Below are 21,023 nucleotides of genomic sequence, written 5' to 3'. Positions count from 1 at the left end.
CGATTCAGCAGTCCTACTACTGGATATATTACTGAAGAAAATAAGATTAGAATCTTGGAGAGATATGCACTCCAATGTTCATTTCAGCATTATTCATAATGGCTAAGATATAGAAACAGCCTAGGTGTCCATCAACAGATAAGCAGATAAGGAAGATGTGGCATATTGTGTATGCAGGGCGGGGCAAAAGTACGCTTACAGTTGTGAGTACATGAAACACGAAGTTTACTTTTGTATTATTATTATTATATTATTTTCCATACAAACAACTGTAAACCTACTTTTGCCCCATCTTGTACATACTATGATGGAAGTATTACTCAGCCATGAGAAATAAGGAAATCCTACCATTTGGGACAATATGGATAGAAAAACCTTAAGGACATTATGTCCCATGAAATAAGCCAGAAGAAAAATATAAATATTGCATGGTATTACTTACATGTGGAATCTTCTAACAAAAGGGTTAAACTCATAGAAAAAGTAGAAAAGTGGTTGCCTGGGTCTGGGGAAAATAGGGAGAGGTTTGTGTATAGGTCTGAGGATCTAATGTAAAACATGGTGACTATAATTTATAAAGCTGTAATGTATAATTAAAATTTACTAGAAGAGTAGACTTAAATGCTATCAACAACAGTAGAGATAAATTATGTGAGGTGGTAGATGCGTTAATGTGCTAATTAACCAGATTAGGACCACTTTTCACTATACATCAAATCACCATAATAATACATTGTAGTGGTACTTCATGTAAAGATACTTAAAGATTTTTTGTCAATTATACCTCGATAAAGCTGAAAACGAAAATAAAAACAAATGCCTTAATTAATTCAGTTTATCATTTTCCTAGGAGAGGGTAGAGGAATTAGATGGCCAGGCAATTTTTTACTGAAGGCTGTGCTAAAGGGAGGAGTTCAGGAAACTGTTAGCATCACCCACACCTTTTCCCAGCCTGGAACATAACAGAGTGAGGTCAGCCAGGATGAAATCACTGGTCCTGAGAGTGACTGGGTGTATTAGAAGGGAGGAGAGAAATGAGGCCAAATGACTAAGCGTGATGACTGCACAACCTTGGTTAGAACTGCTGCTGGTTCAGAGGAAGTTCGGAAGCTGAGCATTGCCACCCTATCTGTCACTCCACTTCACCTATGTCTTGATTCTAAACAAAGCCTGAATCATCCAAGTCTTGTCCTGAGTGTATCTATAATAGTAGCAATAAAGTATAATAAAATCTCTCTTCTGGGGATGATTGCATTTTTTATGCATTTTAAATCACCATTACTTGGCTTCTTTTCCAACAAAATCTTATGGTATAAAATTCCCTAGAACTTCTAGCAGTCACATTTATTTTTTTAAACCTCTGAATAAGTACTTAAGCCATAAAACGGAAAATAATTTACAACAGGAAAATGGTAATTCGTTGTAAGAAAGGATTCTCAATAATTCTTCTTTTAAAATTATTTGTTCAGTGAGAGCAGACAAAGTTTTACACTGGAAGCCCCGAATATATTTGTCTCTCTTTAAATACACAAATTGAAAAAGAACTCACAAATGTGAATTTCTGAGGCTTAATTATAAAGTAGATATATTTTCTTATTTAAGATATGAAGATTGTTAGCTGGAAATTTCTATAATTTGAAAATAGGCAGCTGTAACCATAGCAACAGCAAGTGTATCATAATTTCATCTTTGATTACAATTTTCCTCTTAAAATGTTGCCCTTTATGAGGAAAAATAAATTCACAGTGACGAGGTCTGAACTATGAAATTACAGCTAGGGACATACGCCTGCAAACCAACTGCCAGAGCTATGAGGTCATCTTCTTAATTACTCAATTAGAGGGAAGGATGGTTAAGGAGTCCACCTATACTCTTATATGAAATCAGAGCGGGGGAAAAGAGTTACATTAGAAAAAAAATTGTTTAAAGCAATATGGTTGCTTCATTTTTAAAGTTTCAGAATTTAACCAATCTTCTATAATATTATGGTTATTGTCTGAGAGAACAATTTTTTTTAAGTTTTTTTTAATATTATTTATTTTTAGAGAGGGAAGGGAGGGAGATAGAGATAGAGATAGACAGAGATAGAGATAGAGAGAGAAACATCAATGTGTGGTTGCTGGGGGTCATGGCCTGCAACCCAGGCATGTACCCTGACTGGGAATCGAACCTGCGACACTTTGGTTTGCAGCCCGCACTCAAATCCACTGAGCTACGCCAGCCAGGGCTGCGAGAGAACAATTTTAATTTTAATTTATATATATATTTTTCTCTTTAAAAGTAAAGATTTACTCTGGTTTGTTAATTCACTCACTGATACCATATTCACTACATTATAAATGGACTACTCACAGTAGTCCAAGAAAATTAACCTAAGAGACTAAATGAAATGAACAGGATTTCGAGATGAATGTAGTCATCAATTACTGTTTCTTCCTCAAACTAGATCTCATTCATTTACTTCCTAAATTCTGTCATCCTATTCAGTTTGGCTAAGCATTAACCCATGTTTATTTCTCTTTTCTGATAGAACAAGAGAAGTTATAGAAAGCCCTGGCTGATGTGGCTCAGTGGATTGAGCACAGGTCTGAGAAGCAAAGGGCCGCAGGTTTGATCCCCAGTCTGGGCACATGCCTGGGCTGTGGGCCAGGTCCCCAGGAGAGAGTGTGCAAGAGGCAACCACACACTGATGTTTCTCTCCCTCTTTCCCTTCCTTCCCCTCTCTCTAAAATTAAATAAATAAAATCTTTAAAAAGAAGTTATAGAAAAATCATTTTTAAGGAATCTCTTAATTTGCTCCCCAAATAGTTTTACTATGAAGGGCATTAAATATATAAAAGATACAATAAATTTTGTCATCTCATCATGGTGTAATAGTGTCATAAAGGATCGTTTGAAGCTAGGACTTCCATCTAGCCAGGCTGATAGGACTCCAGAGGTTTAAAACTAGGGGGGTTGGGGAGGAAGAAGGGAGGGAAGGAGGAAATGGGCCATTCAGGAAAGAGCTGCTTGGGAGAGGCTTAAAGAACCTGAGCTCTGAGAAATGTCTTGAGGCTCTGATGATGGGAGAGGGAAATAGAAAGAATAAGCCAAGTGGCAGCAGGGCAATTCCCTGACAAGGAGAGAAAGCATACATTTCAAGAAGACAGGATCACTGGGGCTCGGGAGCACAGCAGGATGAGGGGTGGCAGGGCCTGGCCTGTGCAAGGAATATGGGCTCATGTCTGGGCTTTGCAGGGAAACAGCAACTGTCACAACAATGACAAAGAGGTGAGAGGAAGAGAGGTAACTAAGAGCAACAGAACATTTAATCACTGATTCTAGAACAACCTTCAGATAAAATACAAATTCATAATCAGAATTACAAGAAAATGCACAGACTATTGCATTTTCTGGAAAGGATATGTAAAAAACATGTCACCTCCGTGGAATATCTTTTTGTATCATGTCTGTGTTGATGTTCTGCTACATTGGCCACAGTCCCGGCCAACTGATAAAGGTCTTGTTCCACTGGAGCTCCCATGAAGTTCAGCATTGGGGGCTCCCAACCATTGCGGAACCGTGGGACGTATGGTGGAATAAATTGATCTTTTGGCCACTCTGCTCTGTTGAAGGACATGAAGACACACAAAAAATAAAATTAAGAAATGCACTCATGCTCGAGATTATCTTTAGTAAGTCTGGCCATAAAACACAAAAACAAATGCATAAAACAACAGAAACAAGGCATACCTAGTCTGCTACCCTTCCACCAAAAAAGGGATTCTGGTAAAGGTGTTCATACTCACACGTAATACATATAAAATGAAAGGAAGACTGAGTTCCGCTCCGTCACCTGTTCTCACCACAATGTCTCAATTCCCCATTAATTCAATTTTTAAACATGGATACAGGCTTTCAGATATTTGGGAGGGAAATGTGTAACTAGAAATGTACTATGTGTTTAGAATATAAATTTCTCTAGCATCTGAAGGAGTTTCAAATTATCATCTTTCCCTTCATTCCCCTCCCATAACTATGAAATCTCCTGATATTAGATAGTTTTTAAAAGAGGAACAGCAGAAAATGTTCTTAAGGTTTGCGGTTTTTTTTTTTAATTTACAAAATCCCCTAAAATAAAACATTACTGATTTCATAAATTAAATGCATTAGCTACATTTTAATCAGTAAAATCAAGTTAGGACTAATCTGTAATCCTCATCATACCCATTCATTATTTAATGACTCTGAGTGACACTTCTACAGACTCCTAATCACTTATGAACCATAAACATGAATAGGACAGAAATTATAGCTTCATTTCTGCTAAAATACGTTGCTTTATCTTTCACACATGATTTAACTCTTCCAATTATACTTCTACTATGATGAAATTAGCCACTGTATTCAGATTATTATGTACCTTTATGATTATTTTTATATTTAGGAGTTCTTAAGTCAGTGTATTCATTTCCCAATATTCTTAAAAATTAAAATATCTTACCTAGGCTTATCATAACATCACAATCTACATGACTCTAATAGATTTAAGAAACCTATTTAATCAGTTTTTATGCAGTATGATATATAAATAGTATGATATAGTATGTTATATAATATGTAAGTAATATAAATAAATTTGATATTCTCAATATAAAAACAATAACTGCAGTGCTTTTAAAGAGTATTCTGCTTGGTAAACCATTCAATGTGTAAACCATATTCTAACAAAAGCAGTTGCCAAAATCTAAAACATAAGTGGGAATCATTTATGTTTCAACAGAAGAAAAAAATTAGAAGAAAATGTGAACCAGGCCATTACTTTCAGGACGACAAAAGCCTCAGGAAGCCAAGCTACTAAGTGACCATAATGAATGATTCACCTGAAGTATTGAAAGAAATAAAAGATTTGGGAAAATGCGGAAAGCAAAAATTATTTATTCACACACAATGGAAAAACTTTTATAATTTACTTTGCTCAGCAAACTAACACTGCAATTGTTAATGATTTGTTTTTCGTGACGACTTTATTGTCAAGACACAATTCTTAAAATTATCCCCTCCTCCTTCCTCCTTTCCATTCCTACTACAACAATTCTAGTTCCAGATTTGACTTGGGGTGTGAACACACAATACAATATACAGATCATGTAGTACAGAAATATATGTTTAAAACCTATATAGTTTTATTAAATAATATCATCCCAATAAACTTAATAAAATTAAACAAAATAAAAATAAAATAACCTCTACTATAGCATTATCATTCCAAGGGGCCTCTTTGCCTCTAGTTGCTTCCCTCCTTGTCCTTACTAGACTTGAAAGATACACGTGTGTTTATGTCACACACTGCTTCACAAGGTCATCGGTTCTCCACAGCCCGCAGAGCCTTGCTCCAACCTCATAGTAGGGCATTGAGAGCCTTCAGAACCAAGCCCCGCTCATTCCTGTATGCCTCATTAACACCCTTCCTCCTCTCCATTCTCCATAGTCACCCACAGTCTCCTGAATTTCTACTTAAATGCCAGTTCTTATTTGAAAGCTAACTACCCTCCTCTCTAAATCCTCTTTCCGACTGCTTCACCTTGACAACCAATAGCAGTTTGTTTATGAGTCACCTTGGCATTGATCATGGATTATATTCCATATGCTTCTATTCTTTCCACTAGATGTTTAGCCTTTTATGAGTTTAGGTTTTTCCATCTATAACACCTAGTCCTTCATACAAAGACGGTTAATAAATGTGTTGTTAGATCATGTATTAAACAAAGAACAGTAAGTATGATAGGTATTAAATACTAAACTCATATATGTTTACCTGGCTTTCATCCAAGTTTCTCCCAATGACATCCACAGCTGCCTTTCATCGGTATTGACAGTATAATTTAAGAAATCAATTGTGTCCTTAGTCAACAGGGGACTGAGTACTGAACTGGCTAGTTCAGGACCTCCTGTTGCCTGTACCACCTAAAATGACAATAAATTATTTTTTAGCAAGAAGATGGTAATTATCTGTATATTTTCAAAAGCCAAGCCAAAAACAAGTACTGGTTTTATGTATTCAAATTAAATTTTGATGTTACACAATGCACTACTGAGTGAAAAACAGCTTGCCAAATCATTTTGTCTGGCCCACTGGTGCCTAATAATCTAAAACAAAACTTAATAATTTAACAGCTTTCATAGAATCTGTCTATGACTGTACTTTATTTGGAAAATACTAATGTCTATGCAGAAAATTCTAAGTCAGATAGTTTAATAAACTCTACTTAAAAAAATGTATCTCTACCGCAAATCTATTAGGCTAAACCTGAAAAATATGGTTCTAGAAATGAAGACTATAGAGAAAAACATAATCTGGTTAACAGTCTGTGGCTGTGCCTATAAAGACCTACAAAAAAATAAAAGGACTCAGAGAGAAAGGTAAAAGAATGTATTTTTTTCACAGAAGTTAATTCCAGGAAATTGTCCTTATTTGAAATGGATAATTTAATGACTACCAGAAACACAGAGCTGTTAACTCTCTGATAAACAAAGTGAGGATAAGTGGATCTCCAAAAACTGCTTCAAATTCACTTCTCGGGCTATTTCCTGGCTAAGGAATGGTAGTTTTCTCTGAGATCAGAAACCAGAGCCCTTTTATAAAAATCTCGCCTTCCCAGAAATATGGCACAAGAAAAATAGAATTTTCTCTGAATGGTGCCAGACCAAGAGTCAATTTCTCTACAGTTATCCAGGTGTTCTGAGCCTGCTATGCTGTTGGATACCTCTGTGTATTCGCTCACGCTGCTTCCCAGCTTCCCAGAAGAGGTGGTTCCTGAGTAGGTGTAACTCTGATGCACCTCGGAGTCCCCTAAATCATGTACACACATAGTAACAAATTGCATTGCAATTTATGGCTTATTTTTCAGTTTCTCCTCCCTTGAGGACTTGGACCAAGACCTATCTGACTTTGAATTGCAGAAGACACAGTGTTAAGGGAATGAATAAAAACAAACAAAAGAAAAAATGAAGGATAAGGGAGGTAGGCTCTTATTTAAGAACAAAATCTATCTTGACAGCCTGACAGTAATTCTTTCTTCCAAGCCCTATTACCACTCCTGGTAAATATGTACGGATGACTCTGAGGAAAAAGTAGGAGTAAAGTAAAGGAGTAGAGGAGTAGTAAAATCTTTGTTTTAACAGAGGGAAGAAGTACAAGGAAAGGAAGTAAGTGGAAGGCTATGGGCATACTTCCCTCTCAGGAACGCGAGCAGGCACACACACATGCATGGGTGCGGTGGGTGTGCTTGTGGACAGACACTGCAGGTACAAGGAGGGACTCGCAAGATTTAAAGCCACTAAACTTTGGCTCATAATCAGCCCTGAATAAATGTTCCTTCCCATCTGCAAGTAAAACGTCTGGGGCTCCACAGGCAGAACAGTAAATAGAGTGATGGAAGTATTATGACAGGGGGAGACCCTTCATACGAAGTCATTTTCGAGGAAAAATAAATAAATCAATGTTTTTAGCTATATAGCCTAATCAGAAAGACTAAATTTTGTATGTTTTGGAAACCAGTCCCATTATTTTATACTCCTACTCTATGTAATGACTAGGTACCTACTTATCATCTAGGTAGGTGTGAAGTGAAGGAGAGGAGGTGGCAAAAGTTGCTTTATAAACAATACTTCCTAATATTCAAGTGTGTTAAAGAATAAAGGACATAAATTTTGTTAATCAGCTAGTATCAGTTTCTTTATATGAATGGCCTTGATCTAATTTTTAAAAGGCTTATACAGCAAGAATTATTAAACAGTAACTAAACGAACAGAAATCTGATGCTCTATGTATAGCAGTAACATATGGAAGCATTCATAAATTACTGATGTCATCTTGGACTTTCACCTTTTAATCTCTTATTGCCCAATTCTGATATTCACACTAATAATGCTACTTACTTTCCTATATTGGTAAAGCAATATTCATTTCATATTCTACTTCAGGCCTTGTCTAGTTATCCTTGGTGAAAGAAGAACAAGAGTTATTCCTTTTTATTACTTGGATTCTCTCTGCCTCACTTTCTCTGATATCCAAGTAAAAGCTATGAGAAATGCTGAATTTGCTCCATTTTTGATAAAGACTGAAGAACTCAATGACCATAGTCTTCATATGCTCTAAATCAAAAATAGCAAAATATATCTGCTTCATATAGTTACTATTTCTACTCTTTAAAAAAATCAAAGGAGTAATACACAGAGCAATACTAGCAATCATCATTATTGCTATTGTCATTCTATAATCATTTGCTCTTTCACTTAAAGGGTTAATCACTCACGGTCACTCCACACATTCCCACCTTAGCCCCCAGAGTAGGAAACTCTGCCCTCCTGAAAGTTTTTAAAAGAAAATTCTATCTTGTTTCTATTTTTTCCTCATCTGTCGTCCCCACAGAAAGGAAAATGACCTGTATCAATAGAAAAGGTGATTAGTAGCCCAGGCTCTTTTGGATCTGTCTGCATGTACGGCCAGCAATTGTTCATCTGCCATCTGTTGCCATGCTTTCCCCAAAATTCAGCACTTTCCTTCGTGTACCTTTAAATATCATTCCAGCTCATTCTCCCAGCTCTTTTGCAGGACAAGGTGGTCGCACATAATGTCGGTTTAGAAAAACCATTACTATACTATTTCTAAATATAAGAAATGTAAGATGGGAAGGGAAAGGCATAACTGTGCCCACTTCATTCAATGTAAAAGGAAAGAGCATACCTAGATATTAAAATTCTAGAAAATTAAGATGTGTATCTTGGATCCTGGCCTATGACACAAGTGGTAATATTTTTCATAGGATAACATTCCAGCTCTTTCACAAAGGGAATTGTTCCCAACATACTATTTTGTTAGCTTTAAAAATTATAGCTTATTCAAAAATACACATGTACAAGAAGGAAGTTTTCTGGGGGTAATATTGTGTTATGTGCATATCACTGTACCAAGAACATAGCGTGCAGGCCAAAGACTGCTAACTGTCCCCTAGCATCCATTCTCCGCTTCTTCCTTCTAGAGGAGAAGGCTCCGCATTTTAGATGCATAGCCACGCAGAGGGAAACTGTATTCCTTTAGTGGTAGGTGTGGAAGTTTAGTGGTTAGTGCTATGAGGAAGCTCAGGCCAACTGGATAATGGCAGAAATTATCTGTTGAAGTCCAGAGTTACCTCTTTGAAGACAAAACTGTCTCATGGACAAAGCCAAAGGTGGGTAGGATTGAGAGTGGGAGGTGAGGGTAGATGGGGTGGGGTGGTGGTGGAGACAACTGTACTTGAACAATAAAAAAAAGACTGCAAAAAATAAAATAAAGTAAAATATACAATACAATACAATACAATAAAATAGACAAAGCTGTCTTCCTTTGCCTTTGCACAGCTGTTACAAGGGCATGGAGATAAACTTCCACCCTAGATAGCTAACATAACAGCTCAATTCTTCCTCTTGGAAACACTTTTCTTCATTTGGCTTCTAGAACACCACAATAAACTTGTGTTTTGTTTCTTTTATTTATTTATTTATTTACTTACTTACTTACTTATTTTGTTGTTCAAGTATAGTTGTCTCCATTTTTACCCCACCATGTCCCCCTACCCTGTCATCCCCGCCTCCCACCCTTGAACCTACCCCCTTTGGCTTTGTCCATATGTCCATCCTTTACACATGTTCCTCGATGGCTTTCCCCTATTATCTCCTATTACCCCCTACCCCCTCCTCTCTGGTTACTGTCAATGTGTTCTTTATTTCAATGTCTCTAGTTTTATTTTGCTTGCTTGTTTATTGCTCAGGTTCTGCTTATAGCTGAGATCATATGGTATTTGTCTTTCACATCCTGGCTTATTTCACTTAGCATAATGCTCTCCAGTTCCATCCATGCTGTTGCAGAGGGTAGGAGCTCCTTCTTTCTCTCTGCTGCACAGTATTCCATTGTGTAAATGTAACACAGTTTTTTGATCCACTCGTACTGATGGGTACTTAGGTTGCTTACAAAATAAACTTGTGTTTCTTCTCAATATTCTTTGCTGGTCCTTCCTGTTCTCCTCACACTGAAACAGCCTGAAGCTTCATCAGTCCTTACTTTTTTTCTTTATCTATAATCCCTCCCTTGGTGACATCATCCAATTTCATGGCTTTAAATGCCTTCTACATGTAGATGATCTTCAAATTTGTATCTGCAGGCCCAATTTCTCTACTGAACTCCAAATTCAAATATTCAACTACATTTTCAAGTTTTTCCATCTGGATATATCTTAATCTTCACATGACTAAAACTGAATTCCTTATCTTCCTCCAAAAACGTATTTTACCCAGGTTTCACTCCCTCAGTTCATAATCAGTCCATCCTTCCAATCTTAGGCCAAAAACCTTTGCGACGTCCTTGGCTCTTGTGCATCACATCCAATCTACCACCAGATCTTGTTGCTTCAATGATTTATAACCAGAATCTGACTTCTTCTCATCACCTCCAATATTACTTGGTCCAAAATCCATAATCTCTCATCTGGATTGTTTTAATATCCACCTCAGTCCTCTTTCCCCCCAAATTTCTAAATATTACAGCCAGAATGATCCATTTTTGTTGAAACCCCTCCAAAAGTGTCAAAGGTTTCACAATCACGTATAAGGACCAAAAAGTATGTCTGCCTACTAATTTGTTGACTTCATCTCCTTCTAATTGAGATCTCATCCCTCACTCTGTTCAAGTCACAATAGCTATTTATTCCAAGAACATGAATTACATGGTATCATTTCAAAGCATTTGCATTAGCTGTTCTCTGCCTGGAATTCTCTTTCTTCAGAAATCCACATGACTCACTCCTCACTTTGTTGGCTCAAATGACACTGTTTCAGTGAGTTGTTCCCTTAACCAACCCTATTCAAAAACTGTAACACACACACATGTGCACACCTGAAACACTCTCTGGTCACCTTCCCTGCTGCATTTTTTTTCCACATAGCATTTATTTTTCACGAACTGTGTTAGTTATAAATTTATTTAGTTTACTGTTCATGCCTCCACACTAAAATATAAGTTCTGAGAGGGTAAGAATTTATGTCGGTTTTGTTCCTGATGAGCTACTAATAATGCCAAGCACATAGCAGGCCCTCAATTAGTATTTGTTGAATAAATAAATGAATAAACAAATGACTGAATCAGGCAGCTCAGGTGATAAAAGAACAGCTCAAAGAAAAGAATCTGGGTCTTGGGACAACATCGTGGAGAAAAGCAACATTCATTCAGTACTGACCCTTGATGCCTAGCCTATTTTGTGAGAAAGAGAAAAATGTCTATACTATTCGAGCCATTTATACTAGAATCTACTGAAACACTAGTATCTAGCAAATCTTTACTTCATTTCCCTAGCTCTGTCAGGGACATAAGTGTTCTCAGCTACAAAATAAGGTGTTTAAAATAGATGATTTCCAAAGCTCTTTTAAACTCTCAAATTCTACATTCTCAGTGTTTACACAGATGGCAAGTAATAAAGAAAACTGTCTAGGTAATCTAAATAGACACATAAGCTAAAAAACATACTACTAATAATTACTTTCTTAAATTAAGAAAATCTTACCATGTTTAATGGAGTAAATAAAAAATGAACCAGGTCTGCAGCACTAGGATTCTGAATATGAGACTTCAATTTGGCCTGTAATATTAAGAATACAAACATATTACTATGACATAACTGAGCAAAAAACAGACATTCAAGAATGTCCAACGAAGACTAAGATAAAGAGTCCTTTATTCCTAGATTCACTTATTAGTATGTTAATTAAGCCTGGGTGAGCCAGATTAGGAAAATTTAGTTTTAAAAAAAGAGTCAATTTTTTAAAATCAGGTCTTTTAGATATACAGGTTTTATAATCTTTTGTTCTAATTAAAGGCAAATAAAAACATATATACAAAAAAGATCTATGAGAACAATTTACCTCTTATTTTAATCTGCAACACCCTAGCTTGACTTTGATCTCTTTCATTTGTTTCTTTTAGTTATATATAAATTGCACTTACCAGAAGGTTAAATCCATGTTTAAACTTTTGAAAACAGTCAATAAATTCATCAGGGGGTGGAGGTTTTGCCCGCAGAGTTAAAACACCCTCTAAAGAAATAAGCAGGAGGAGGGGTAGGTGAGAGCAAATTGCCAAAAAATACATAAAATGAAAAAATACAATCAAAACACATTTATGTCTGTAAAGTTTGAGGATCACACCGGGCATCATGCTACTACTTCCTCTGCCACATCTCATAGTCTGACTATACCAAAGGAAGATGATCCAACATTTGAATGCATTCCTCTGCCTTTAGGCACCACCAGTTCCTCATTCAACTCCATAAATTTATATTGTAGTCCTTCTTTTTTTAAGTATATTTTATTGATTATGCTATTACAGTTGTCCCGATTTTTATCTCCCTTTTATCCCCCTCCACTCTGTACCACTCTCCAACTTTGCAGCATTCCTCCTCCCGCAAATTCATGTCCTTGGGTTGTACACATAATTCTTTGGCTTGTCCAATTCCTATTCTACTCTTAACCTCCCTCTGTCAATTTTGTACCTACCTATTCTGCTTCTTATTCCCTGTACCTTTTCTCCCCATTCTCCCCCACCCCCTCCACACTGGTAACGCTCCAGGTGATCTCCATTTCTGTGACTCTGTTCCTATTCTAGTTGTTTGTTTACTATTTGCTTTTGTTTTTTTAGGTTCAGATGTTGATAGTTGTGTTTCTTGTCATTTTACTGTTTATAAGTTTTGATCTTCTATTTCTTAGATAAGTCCCTTTAACATTTCATATAATAAAGGCTTGGTGATGATGAACTCCTTTAACTTGACCTTATCTGGGAAGCGCTATCTGCCCTTCTATTCTAAATGATAACTTTGCTGGATAGAGTAATCTTGGATACAGGTCCTTGACTTTCACGACTTGGAATACTTCTTTCCAGCCCCTTCTTGCCTGTAAGATTTCTTTTGAGAAATAAGCTGACAGACTTAGGGGAACTCCTTTGTAGGTAATTCTTTCCTTTTCTCTTGCTGCTTTTAAGATTCTCTCCTTATCTTTAATCTGGGTAACTTAATTATGATGTGTCTTGGTGTGCTCTTCCTTGGGTTCAATTTCTTTGGGACTTTCTGAGTTTCCTGGACTTCCTGGAAGTCTATTTCCTTTGCCAGAATGGGGATATGTTTTCCTTCATTATATTTTCTTTTTTTTTTTTTTTATTTCAATCATTGTTCAAGTACAGTTTTCTCCCCCCTACTCCCGTTCCAGCCCCTCCACCCAACCCTCCCCCCTTCCCCCCATTACCCCCCACCCCTAGTTTTTGTCCATGTGTCCTCCAAATTTGTTCCTGTAATCCCTACCCATTCCCCCCTGAAATTCCCTCTTCTCTCCCCTCTGGCCACTGTCAGACTATCCCCTATTTCAGTGTCTTTGGTTATATTTTGCTAGTTTTTTGTTTTGTTTTGTTTTGTTGTTTAGATTCCTGTTAAAGGTGATATCATGTGGTATTTGTCTTTCACTGCCTGGCTTGTTTCACTTAGCATAATGCTTTCCAGCTCCATCCATGCTCCTTCATTATGTTTTCAAATAAGTTTTCAATATCTTCTTCTTACTCTTATCCTGGCACTCCCATGATTTGGATGTTGGAACACTTAAAGTTGTCCCAGGGGTTACCAGCCTCTCATTTTTTTTTTTTTGCATTCTTGTTTCTTCATTCTGTTCCAGTTAGATGCTTATTTCTTCTTTTTGATCCAAACCATTGATTCGAGTCCTGGTTTCCTTCCCTTCACTGTTGGTTCCCTGTACATTTTCCTTTATTTCACTTTGCGCAGCCTTTATTTCTTCCTTCATTTTGTGACTGAGCTCAATCAATCCTGTGAGCATCCTGATTATGAGTGTTATGAACTCTGTATCAGACAGGTTGTCTATCTCCTTGTTGCTAAGTTCTTTTTCTGGAGTTTTATCTGTTCTTTCATTTGGGCCATATTTTTTTTGTCCTGAAGCACCCGTTACATAGTAAGAGGCAGACTTAGGTATTCTTCAGGGGCGAGGGAAGGCAGGCAACCCTCTTCGCTGCCTTGTGATGCTGTATGTGGAGGAGGGGTCAGAGAGGGAACAATGTCACTTGCTCCGCTGCAAGATGGCTTTGAGTTCACTTCCCCCACCACCCACAAGCAAATTGGGCCCTTCTGGTGCTGATTACCAGATGGGTGGGTTTATGTGCATTCTAGGACCCTGTGGGTCTCTCCAGTGAACTCTCCTGTGAGTCTAGGAGTTCCTCCCACTGCCACAATCCCTACAGATTATTTTACAGCCTGGGAGTCTTTAATTTTCCATGCTGAAATCCTGGGTTTCACATTCTGTCTCACTTTCCTGCTGTTCCCTGGGTTTGCATGCAAATGTGGGATTCCCCACAAGGTCCACCAGCCACTGCCTTGCCATGTATCCTCTCTGACCAGCTGTTCATCTCTGCCCCTCCTACCATCTGGATGAATGTTTTTTTAACTCCTTGGTCTTTGGACTTCCATGCAAATGTTTTTCTGGCAGTTGTGGCTGTTCTTTGTTGTTAAATTGCTCGTTAATCTTCTTTTGGTTGTTCGAGGAAGCAAAGTGTTTCTGCCTACACCTCCATCTTGGCACAGCTTTACACTGTAGCCCTTTTAAATGTCCGTCATTGTGCTTATTATTATGAATACTAAGAAAATGTATAAGTTACAAGCCCTACTATTAAGGCCCTTAAAATCTAAAAGAAGACATGAATGAACCAAGTGCTATTAAAAAGAAATTGTGCCTGTTTGGGAAATAGAGAAATGTATACCTAAAAGATGTTTCATGGGGAAAGTAGAATTTAAAATGAGATTGGAAAGTTTTGTTCCAGAGCGCTTTGATATGAAAAACATTAAAAGCAAAAATGTGGAAAAAGGAAATTGCATATATGTGAAATTACAACATTAAAACAAAGAAACATGAGAATGGAAATGTAGATCAAGGATAGACTGTGGATGATCTTGACTGCCAGGGTAAGTGAAGAGTGGACTTAAGCAAGAGAACATGGAATTAACATGCTTTTCAGCAATAGAAAAAAAGTTACTGTCCTAAGACAACTATCTTCACAGAATAAGACTGGTGGCTTGAAAACTGCTTAGAAAGCTAGGTAAAAAAATTGATGCTAGTTTGAAGCACATTCTGGTTATAAAAATGAGAAGGGAAAAAAGTAGATAAAAGAGACTGAAAAAATAAAGTCAATGTTGGCTACAAACTAGAGAATAGAATCACTGAAGAATCTCTGTGTTGAATCACAGTGACCAAGAAGAAAGTGTATCCTTCATAAAGAATACAGGAGCAGCCCTGGCTGGTGTGGCTCAGTGAATTGAATGCCAGACTGCTAAGTAAAGGGTCGCTGGTTCAATCCCCAGTCTGGGAATCGAGGCATGTGGCCTGCACATGCCTGGGTTGCAGGCCACATCCCCAGTAGGGGGAGCATGATAGGCAACCATACATTAATGTTTCTCTCCCTCTCTTTCTCCCCTCCCTTCTCCTGTCTTTAAAAATAAATAAATAAAATCTTAAAGTACAGGAGCACTAAGTGGTGTGAGACATCAGGAAGCAATAATACTTAATTTCAAAATATACAAAGGTGAGGTACATCCAGATATACATATCTGCAAGACAAGTCTACAGCTCACATGCTTATCATGTAGATATAAGCTAGAAAAACGTATGGAAGTCATGGGAAATGAAAGGGATGTTTATTTGCTACTTTTTAAATATATTTCAGTCTATAGCATTTTGTTCCATAATTATAAGTGTATACATTTTGGTGCCATTTTTAAATAGCTGAACTACAGCATACTAAACAATTATTTGTACATGACCTGAATATACTTTTGGAGTATTATGATAAAAAAAATTCAAATCCACTGACATTTCAACAAAATGTCAATCCTTCTATTAACAAAATAATGAGGTTCAATATTTACAATATAATAAATCTAAATACAATAGGAATAGAGTTATGACTTTCTTTACCAGACATTAACTACAAACATAGCCAACTACCTGAATCCCAGAGTCTCTTTAACTTAGGTCAAGAATCCTAGTGCCTTTCTTGACTATAGGCAACTCTGAACCAAAAATGGACTATTCCCTGGGTGAATCTTTGTCTCTCCTTAAGTTTCTGGTGCTATCCCAAAACTATAAAAGGAAACTTGGACAACAGTGTGGTGATTGCAGGGGTGGGGAGAGGCGAGGAGGCACTGTTAGGCAAAAGGGAATTAAATGGTAATGGAAGAAAATACAATAAAAGGAACCTTGGTTCACTGTCAATGGAGTTTTTCTGAGCAGTTCACAAGGGCAGAAATGGCCTACCACTGGAGTTCTGATTGGTCTTTAGAAGACAAAATCATCCAACTTACCTCCTGGTCCTTTCCTTTTACCTTTCTTAATTTTCTTCCTTTTAGCAAGCTCAGAAAATGCTTCAGCTGCTTTTTGGAGTTTTGTGATAAAAAATTCAATGTCATCCAAAATGTGGTTTAAGATTTGCTGAAATTAGAAATCATATAATTAAATATAAAACACAACAATTTTTTGCCTTGGCTATATACAGTCAGTAAAGAAAAAATCAGAAAGTTAAAAAAAAATACTTCCTACATGCAAATTTCAAGTTTATCACCAATTCTGAGAATTGAACTAAATACACCTGTGGCCAAGGTCTGATATTTACATTTTTCTTTAGCTTAATTTTGCCCTCTTTTCAATACCATGAAGAAAACAATCAACAATATCTATTCAAATCATTAATTATTTTCAATTACTCTAATTTTCTCATAGTGTTCTCCACATAAAGTTAAGGGAAAATAATTCTAAGAAACATTTTGTTAGTAAAGCACTGAGCATTTCTGTTTTTCTAAATGAATGTCCCAATGAAACACCAACGATATTATGTCATAGGATTAAAGATATATAAAATGCTGTGATAACCTACTAAAGACATGGATACTCTACAATAATAGGCATTAAGAGTTCTACATGGTAAAACAAAATTAATGATGAATTATGCTTTCAGGGGTCATCAGTCAGTTTTGATTGTCTTGTATACTGTAAGTCTTAGCTGACTTTCTCTAGTATGTGTGAAACTTTACATTCTTCTAATTAAAAACTAGAAACTGGGATTAAATTAACTTTTAAGTATAATAAATAATCGTGTGATATAAAAATTAAATTCTGAATTTCAAATTCTTAAGGTTTTGTTTCCAATTGAATATGAGCATAGCATAAAAAGTAACTATATTGACAACATACTTTGTGATTACATCACAGGGCACTGCCTTTCTTGTAAGTAAATTACCATGGAAAAATAAAAATAAATATAGCCCTATCCTTCATAAGAAATTAAAATTTACATATGTACCTTTAAAAGTACCACTTAACTTTCAGACATTATAAAATATTTTCAATAAATTCCAGTAAGACACATTAAAAATACTTCAGTTATGAACTTAAAATTGTAAACAAAATAAAAAATCTTTAAATCTTATAAATCCATTTAAATTCCTTTGTAAACTAGTGACTATGTTAATTCTCCTATTTATTATTCATTAAGATTTACATAAAGTCTACTAGTTAAATATTGCCATAAAGGAAAAAACAGTTAAGAAGAAAAATAATTCAAAGGGCATAACTACCATTAAAAAGAGAAAATATAGTTTCTACAAAACATCTTTATTTAATCAACTTCATTTTCCTTGTAAATGTTTTTCCTCTTTTAAAGCCAATGACTTAAAGATGAATGCTGCATTTACCACATCTCTGTCGATTCGGGCTGCCATCATCTCGGGCGTTTCTTCATGCCCATGGTACTGCCTCAGTCTCTCAACTGGAGAAAGAAGAATCAGAACTCTTTCAATATGTTGCTTATGTAATACCAATATAGATAATTAAACAAAGGCCAGCAACTGATTAGAAAACAGCCCACTTGCAAAAGGGAACACCTCCACTGGACACCAAATCAAAACTCTGCTCTCATCTCCGGCGAGGTGAGGGTCCTTGTCAAGACCAACAGAAGCACTTGGGCAGAGCTGAAGCACTTGCTTTTCACCTTTATGGTTTTCTTTAACCTGTCATTTCCCCTCTAGTCTCCCTCTTCCCTACATCAGCTGCCTATGAAACCAACCCTAACTTAGTACCCTCTAATTCTTAACCAAGAAATATAAACCCACATTTAAGCACCTACTTCATAAACAGTGGCCAAATAACTCTAATGCAACAGTGCTTCTAATTTTTATATATTCCAACACTGTGACTGCAATATGCTTTGGGGATTCTGATAGTAAAATGTTTCTTAAAATTCTAGTTGTCATTATACTTAAAACCCACAGTTCCTGGGCTCATTAATTTTAAATCATTTCTTTAAAAGTATAAATATCCTGGCTGGCATAGCTCAGTGGATTGAGCGCGGGCTGGGAACTAAAGTGTCCCAGGTTCGATTCCCAGCCAGGGTACATTCCTGGGTTGCAGGCCATAACCCCCAGCAACCGCACATTGACGTTTCTCTCTCTCTCCCCCTCTCTCTCTCTCTCTCCCTCTCTCTCCCCTCACTTCCCTCCCTAAAAATGGATGAATAAAATCTTTAAAAGAAAAAAAAAAAAAAAGTATAAATATCTGCAGAAACTTATGAATTAAAGAATAAATATCTTAAAAGCATTCAAGATGTTAAGTTAGCTCACTTGGCTAAAGCATGATGTTAATTATGAGGTCATTATCATGAACTCCTTCCTGGGTAGTATGAGGAAGCTAAAACTACCACTAAACACAGAAACTTGTACATGTATTTCACAGTAGAGGGAATAAAAAAACAATGTATGAATGGAACAGGAAAAATATATCATCACGAATGGAAATACAATTCTTGATATATCATCATGACTCATTATGTTCAATATAGAGACCTGCAGAAAACATTAAAGGTTCTGCATTGCTATGTTTCTTTCAGGCCTAACTTCCCATAAATGGAATAATTGTAAAAAAAAAAAAATTCCTAAATCTTAATGAAACTTAACGAGTAGCTATTAAGTATTTTAACAATTAGAACTTATATGTATAAAATCTTGCAAGCTAACTGCAATTTTACCTGTGGGTAAGCTACTATCTTGGCTATAGCATACACTACCGACAGCAAGTTGAACTTGAAACACAGCTATTAGGAAGTCCAGATAGGCGAGGTGAGATGGGAGGCTGAGGTAAGGGACAGATGTGGTATTTCTCAGAGTTTTTCAGTGTGTGTGCCCAGCAGCCCCACTGCCACTGCCACTGCCACTATTCCACAGAGATTATTTCCAGGAGTCAGGCTAGAGCTATCTCAAGGATTCAAAGGAGCTGTTCAGCCAAGAAACAACTCAAAAAAGTTGTTCAGCCAAGAAGGTTTGAGTCAGCCAAACCTTCAGAGGGACCAGACAGATAGTTCTTTTGGGGAACTTTCCAACTAAAAACTGGCCTGGATCCACACAGAACCTCATAGGAGTGTTCTGTTTGGCCTAGTAGTACATTAGTTCTGAAAACTTTATCTTATACAGATGAGGTTGCACAGAGTAATTTAGACAAAATCTAATGAGCCCAGGAAGTCATAAATTTTTTTTACATACAAAATTTTACAAACAAAATATATTAACAGAAATTTATATAATCCCTAACCATACAACCTGTTATAAAGTTAAAATAACTAATAATTCTGTTACTTTATTTTTTAAAAAATGGATGTTTCAGAGATTTCTTTCTTTCAAGTGTTTGGTAGCTGAGCTTATGTGTAAATCTCTGAAAATAACTTTAAGGATATGAGAAATATAAATAAAATGAAAAGCATTTCAGAAAGTAAAATGATCTCAATTTGGTAAAAAAAGAGAACCACCACAAATTGTTCTTACTATATTGTAAATAGATACTATTATAGATATTAATTGCTTTCAGATTCACAGCAACCCGTGAATTACTTATTATCCCCATTATATGATCCATAAGTGATGCTGAAGCTCAGGCACATACAACTGCCCAAGGTCACACAGGTAGATCCCAGTCTTACTCCAGAGCCCAACTTCTGACTCACCAGACACGAAGTACAGTCCAATGCCACTCACTTGGTCAAGTTCTACTCATCTATAATGATAGATATCCTCTATGAATGATGCTTTATCCTATAGAGGATAAGTGACTAAGGAATTGTTGGTCAAGTCAAACTTTCCACCTTTGACTACATTTTTTAAGAAAAAGACTCTCATCCTAACACCATATCTATTAAATGATTGGTCTGAACTCTCATATATAATAATCCTACAGTGTTCAAGCTTAACTTTCTTTTACCTAAGATTTAAATTTTTAAAACTAACCTCAAGCTGCAGCTCAGAAATCAGTCTCAGAATTCGAAAGCAAGAACTATGTCGCAACCGTAAGTAAAAGTTCCTTAAGTATCAGTTCCTAGAAATACTCACAGTCCCCTTGGTCAGCTGCCCAGGCAGACCAGGCTGCCACCCGACTTCTAACATCCACCTGGGTAACAGTCCCAGGGGGTACCGGGGCGGGAGCTCTGGGTGGAGGTGGAATACCAGGATCTGCTTTGGAAATCATCCTAAAAACAATGAGAACAGGTTGAATTTTTACCATCTCCATTTCTATAACATCAGTTCTCACACTTTATGGTTTTAGTCCTCCAACCTTAAGAACATCAAGCAGTAAAACAGAAAGGATTTTCTAAGTATTCCTTATTATATATGAGAAATACAAAAACTTTAAATTCCGCTGAAACCTAGGTTCAACCTTTGTCTCAGTCCCCTGTGGTTTGGAAAGGCCACGAACCAACCACAGTCCTAATATCCACTTGCATTCCTTAGGCCACCCTCCCTTGAAACGCCACTCATCTTTCCTGACCATGACAACACAGGCAGCGGAAGCCACATCAGTGCACACACACTGACGATGAACCTGGGAGGGCAAATGAGTTACGATTACAGGCTGTAACCCATAAACTGTATCTT

At 36.7% G+C, this 21,023-nt stretch overlaps 1 protein-coding gene across 13 annotated transcripts in view; it reads right to left on the bottom strand.

The window, feature by feature from the left end:
* Window positions 1-21,023, bottom strand: part of EPS8 (epidermal growth factor receptor pathway substrate 8) — a 165,963-nt gene that overhangs the window by 29,494 nt on the left and 115,446 nt on the right. For all 13 annotated transcript variants that reach the window (XM_036019303.1, XM_036019300.1, XM_036019304.1 and 10 more), the window contains 7 exons: window positions 20,481-20,617; window positions 17,802-17,875; window positions 16,416-16,542; window positions 12,017-12,105; window positions 11,577-11,651; window positions 5,798-5,946; window positions 3,422-3,605 (listed from right to left, as the gene is read on the bottom strand). In XM_036019303.1, coding sequence (XP_035875196.1) covers window positions 3,422-3,605; window positions 5,798-5,946; window positions 11,577-11,651; window positions 12,017-12,105; window positions 16,416-16,542; window positions 17,802-17,875; window positions 20,481-20,617 — 835 coding nt within the window. The remainder of the gene's footprint in view (window positions 1-3,421; window positions 3,606-5,797; window positions 5,947-11,576; window positions 11,652-12,016; window positions 12,106-16,415; window positions 16,543-17,801; window positions 17,876-20,480; window positions 20,618-21,023) is intronic.

The sequence above is a fragment of the Phyllostomus discolor genome, chromosome 2 (assembly GCF_004126475.2).
Source record: "Phyllostomus discolor isolate MPI-MPIP mPhyDis1 chromosome 2, mPhyDis1.pri.v3, whole genome shotgun sequence".
NCBI lineage: Eukaryota > Metazoa > Chordata > Mammalia > Chiroptera > Phyllostomidae > Phyllostomus > Phyllostomus discolor.
The sequence above is the reverse complement of the archived record's forward strand: the minus strand, read 5'-3'. Positions and strand labels throughout refer to the sequence as shown.